The following is a 5,233-nucleotide window of genomic DNA, read 5'->3' as shown; positions in this document are numbered from 1 at the left end:
GTCCTCTGAAAACGAACTTTCCAAAACTCTTCTCCATTTCAAACCAACAAGGTGATGTGATACGGGATTGTGGGTTTTGGGATGGGTTAGAGTGGATTTAGAACTTTCAATGGAGGAGGGAGTTGTTCCAATGGGAGTTGGAACTAGTCCATCAACTTCATGAGAGGTTAAGGCCAATTAAGCTATCAACGGATCGGGAGGATAATGTTGTGTGGAAGTTTGATAAGAAGGGTGTCTTTTCTACTAGTTCCTTTTTGCAGGTCATTCAATCGGAAACTCTGACGGATGAGATCACAAGCTATAGTTTCACCAGTGTAATTTGGAGAAGCGTGGTACCTCCGAGAGTGGAGCTATTTGGATGGTTTGTGCTAGTTGGTAGAGTTAACACCAAGGAGCGGTTGAGCAGATTGGGTGTTATTCCTAATAGTGATAATGTTTGTGTTCTGTGTAAAAAAGAGATAGAATCTATGCAGCATTTATTTCTTCTATGTAAGGTTACATGGCAGGTGTGGTGCACTTGGTTGAGGTATTTTCGTACAGCTTGGACTGTTCCTGGTACCATGAAAGGGCTATTTGAAAGTTGGACTGGAATGTACAGTAAAAAACAAGAGCAGAGGAAATGGCTAACTGAGTTTTTTCCAGTGATCTAGAACATCTGGTGGGAACGGAACGATAGAATTTTCAAGAATAAAGAAGCAGGTGTTGAGAAAAAACAACACAAGACGGTTTTGAGATACCAAGAATGGACGTCCAGTGATCCATGTGGGTGTTGATGGCATTAGTGGGGATGCCAAGGGAATTGATAACTCTTGTGTAGATAGACTTCTTTTATTTTCTGGTTTTGTATGATCCACTTTATTGTGTTGAGTTTCCTTTGTTTAAAAAAAAAATATTGGTGAAATTAAGCATTATTTTGATAAATTATAATATATTGATATTTTATTGATATTAAGGTATAAATTATTTTTTTAAATGCTTTTAATGTTTTTAAATTATATAAATTATTCAAGGTAATTTTGTTTTAATAAATAATAATATATATTATTTCTAAACTTATCTCAAGAATATAAAAAAAATTAAAATTGGACACGTTATTATTTCTGATAGTATTTAAGTGTATCTAAACTTATGAAGTACGAACACATTTTTAAAATGAGTTTAAAAATAATATATATTATTATTTATTAAAATAAAAATTTTAAATATTTTATATAATTAAAAAACATTAAAAACAGTTAAAAAAATTATTTTATAATTATCTCTATATGACATTATAACTCAACGAAATGTCATTGTTTCACAGTTACACATATTTCTGTTTTTATAATTATCTATATATGACATGAGAATTGGGTTGTATTTCACATAGATCACTACATATCAACTCCTATAAATCATTAACCAAATTATTAATATATCTTTATTTTTCTTAATTTTAATTTTGTAGCATTGTTGGAGGGTATAATCCACTAGTCAAGAAGAAAGCCACACCAAACGGTATTAATCCTATAAAAATTCGTTTACTAAGCATTCCAACATAACATAGAGTCATAGAGTGAAACTCGTCAACACCCTACATTTATAAACAAATATACCCGGATTGTTCTAAAATTACAGCCACACCATATAATCAATATTGAATAAAAATTCAGTATAGTTTATGAAAGAACAATGACATTTAAAAAGAAAAAACTATCCAAGATATATAATGTTCAATAATAAAGCATGAGTTTGAGACCACACTTTGAGCGCTTTTTTTGTGAACAGAATGAGTCATCATGATTTCACTTGGAAGTCCTCTTCTGGTACTGGTTCTTGACCCACTTGAGGCCAGCAGAGGTGCCACTCTTCACCTTCATGGCACTCACCACGGCAGCCGCCTTGGCCTTGTCAGCTCCGACCAACGCGGCTGCCTTGGCCTTGTCCATCCCGGCCGATGCTACCGCCTTCGCATCCGCCATCTTCTTGCTGCTCCCACTCTTGTCCATCTTCTCATTATGGTGATCATCACCATAGTCATCACTCCCAAATCCACCACTTCCCCATTGGTCAGACCAACTTGGTGCCTTGTTGCTCCCCATAATCAATTCCAAGTTCTGTAATTTTGATTTGATTCCAAACATTAACCCTAGTTAAGAGCCACTCCAATAACATAATATACAACAATAAATAATCAACAATAATATAACATGAAATTCTACGGTCAGCGCCCAATTATGCAACAATAAGTAACCAATCAAATATAATATATGATTATGACTAATTGAAAAAGAGATTAGTTAAATGAAGATACAGAAGACAAGAGGGGACAAAAAGAAAATTACAATCAAATCAAATCAAATCCAGTCCAATCAACCAACGATGAAGTCAGAGATATACCTAATAGTGTGGACTGTGACAGCTTACCAATAAAAAATTTCAACGCCAAAAAAAAGCGAGGACGAGTGAAAGAATCCGAGTAACGAATCTCAAATCTGAATCTGTGAGGTGGATTTCATATAATCACGAGCTCTGTTAATGATCAATTCAAAGAGTTTTGTTTGGAGGAAAATTCAATAGAGATCGAGAGAAGAAGAATTTGATAGAGAAAGGGAACGAAGCTTGTTAATGGAAGAGAATAGTTATTGAGGAAGCAAGGATAAACCAGAGAAGCAACGTATCACTCAAGAACAGAGAGAGATCCAGAGAGAGAGAGAGAGAGAGTACCTTTGGAGAGAGAAGAGAAGAACGTTAGCGTGGTGGGGTCGAAGCCTTTTCAAGAAATAGTTGGGGGTGATGATGGAAGCGAATGGGAAAATTGGAATGAATACGGAATTAGAATGAATCACAAGCAAACCAAAAAGCAAACCACTTTTCTTTCTTTTTATTTTGATTCGGAGATGCTCCACCCACGTCCGTCTTTTACGTAATTAATATAGTAGATAATTATCTTTATTGATATAATAATATATAATTAAATATATATAAAGTTATTTTATAATAATAATATATTTTTTATTATTAAAATTTTAAAAGTATTTTCAAATTTTATTTTGTATTAATTTGTTTTTAAAATTTTTTAATTTGTATCAAATTTACTATAACGACTAATTTTTTTAAAAAATTTATGACCAAATCAAGAATAATTTCACAAAAATAATTTTTAACACAAACAAATTAAATATATTTTATCATGCGTTATTGTTAGGGGTGGCAATATGTACCCTACCCGCGGGTATCCAACCCGACCCCATCCGATCGGGTAGGGTTGTCAACCCGATCCGCAACGGGTAGGGTAGGGTGCGGGTAGGGTTTTCGTGCGGGTCGGGTAGGGTGCGGGTTGAGCCTCAACCCTACCCGACCAACCCGCACTCTATATATGTATATGTTATATACTTATAAAAAAATATATTTTAAGTGGATGTTGAACTAAAGACTTCTCACTAAATACAAAAGATCTTTAGTCATTAAAAGAAGATCATTAATTAATAATTTAATAAACTTTTTTTTACATAAAAGTCAGTTCTATTTTAAATTATCATCAAGTTATATAATAACGTTGCTTTTTTTTTGTAACCCGCGGGTAGGGTCGGGTACCCGCGGGTTAAGAGCGGGTAGGGTTAGGGTTGAGATATTCTCAACCCGCGGGTAGGTAGGGTTGGGTTTATATAAAAATCTCAACCCGCGGGTAGGGTTAGGGTTGACTCCAAACCCTACCCTACCCATTGCCACCCCTAGTTATTGTTGGATTAGTTTTAAATTTTTTAAAATTTAATTGTTAGAAATATATTTAATTTAAAGCGAAAATTTTTGAGACAAAATTAAAATAAAATAAAATTTAAAATATTTTTAAAATTTTTGACAAATTTTAATAATAACAAATATACTTTATTCTATATTAAAATTAAATTTTTTATTTTTTTTAGCTAAGTGACAGCGAGTTAGTGACCACCTTCAGATCAGCCACCCCATCTATACCACTTATCCTTCTTTTTTATTTTTAAATAATTATTTAAATTAGTTCTTAAAATTTTTAATATTAGATATTTTAATTCTTAAAATTTTAAAAAACATAAAATAATTTTAAATGTTTATCTTCAATTCTTCATTAAATAATAGGGTCTCTTTTAATTTAGTCTATTTAATCAAAATAACTGTTTTAAAATTTTTTAATTTTTCAAAAATTATTTTATATTTCACTTTTCGAATCAAATTGAAAAAAGTTTTATTATCTAAAAAAAATAAATATAAAAAATTATTTTATATATTTTAAAATTTAAATAACTAATATATTGATTTTAAAAAATATCAAAAAATAATTTGAATAATTATTTTTTATTATGTATATTTTAATTCTGGCTCTTAACTATTAAATCTATCAACTATTCTAGCTGTTTTCTTCAAAGAAAAAAAAAAGAAATTATTTATTTTATTTATTTTTGAATTTAATATTTTTACTATCTATCTGACTCAAAATCATTTATATACTTCCATTTTCTGGTTAACTTTTAAAAACTTAAATATGTTTCCGTATTTGGAAATATTACCCTTTTATTTTTACTTTCTTCTACGTCTAAATATTTTTTAAAATATTTCGTTTGGATTGCTACTTTGCTAGCAACTATCATTGTTTGATTTGGATTTATGACAAATTATCATATTTTCAAGGATTAAAACCTAACACTTTAAAAAATGGATCCATTACAAAATAGAAGATAATTATTTTTAATTACTTAATATTAAACTACTCTTCTACTTTAATCTATGACAATAACTAAAGATAAGATAAAGAAAAAATAAGATAAGATAATAAATACTAAAATTGTAATTAAATTTATATATTCTGTTATACTGAATTTATGAGACACGAAACTTTTTTATTGTTGTTATGGATTAAAGTGGAAGAGTAGTTTAATACTTAGAATAACAATTTTTTTAAGAAACTAAAACAAAAAATTATATTCCCTCACTTTTAAAATAAGTATCGCTTTTACTTTTTATGTTCATTGAAAAATTACGCATCTAAATAAATTCTTTATCTAAATGCATTAATTTTTTTAAGTAAAACGATATTTATTTTAAAACGGAGTAATATTTATTAATTTCATTCCTATTGGGGAATCGTGTAGCAACTAGCAAATAATATTAAGCTCCTTATAAAATAAGAATTAATGCATTTCCACGTGTTTCGTTAGTTTTTAATATTTAGAATTTATTAAATATTGACAGATTTAATTCAAGCGGACTTGGTCTA

At 29.8% G+C, this 5,233-nt stretch overlaps 1 protein-coding gene across 4 annotated transcripts; it reads right to left on the bottom strand.

Moving 5' to 3' along the window:
* Positions 1 to 1,551: 1,551 nt before the first annotated feature.
* On the bottom strand, positions 1,552 to 2,844 carry LOC107629973 (uncharacterized). 4 transcript variants are annotated; one of them, XM_016332948.3, is made up of 3 exons: positions 2,707 to 2,840; positions 2,380 to 2,480; positions 1,552 to 2,096 (listed from the first exon to the last, which is right to left on the bottom strand). In XM_016332948.3, the coding sequence occupies exon 3, from the start codon at positions 2,079 to 2,081 to the stop codon at positions 1,785 to 1,787; it is 297 nt and encodes a 98-aa protein (XP_016188434.1). In that variant the 5' UTR covers positions 2,082 to 2,096; positions 2,380 to 2,480; positions 2,707 to 2,840; the 3' UTR covers positions 1,552 to 1,784. The 4 variants fall into 4 exon arrangements, with proteins under 4 accessions (XP_016188434.1, XP_016188437.1, XP_016188438.1 ...); XM_016332951.3 differs by having other exon boundaries at positions 2,407 to 2,480; XM_016332952.3 differs by having other exon boundaries at positions 2,407 to 2,511; positions 2,707 to 2,833.
* Between the last annotated feature and the right edge of the window lie 2,389 nt (positions 2,845 to 5,233).

This window comes from Arachis ipaensis, chromosome B3 (assembly GCF_059453495.1).
Source record: "Arachis ipaensis isolate K30076 ecotype BB chromosome B3, ASM5945349v1, whole genome shotgun sequence".
Classification (NCBI taxonomy): domain Eukaryota; kingdom Viridiplantae; phylum Streptophyta; class Magnoliopsida; order Fabales; family Fabaceae; genus Arachis; species Arachis ipaensis.
The sequence above is the reverse complement of the archived record's forward strand: the minus strand, read 5'-3'. Positions and strand labels throughout refer to the sequence as shown.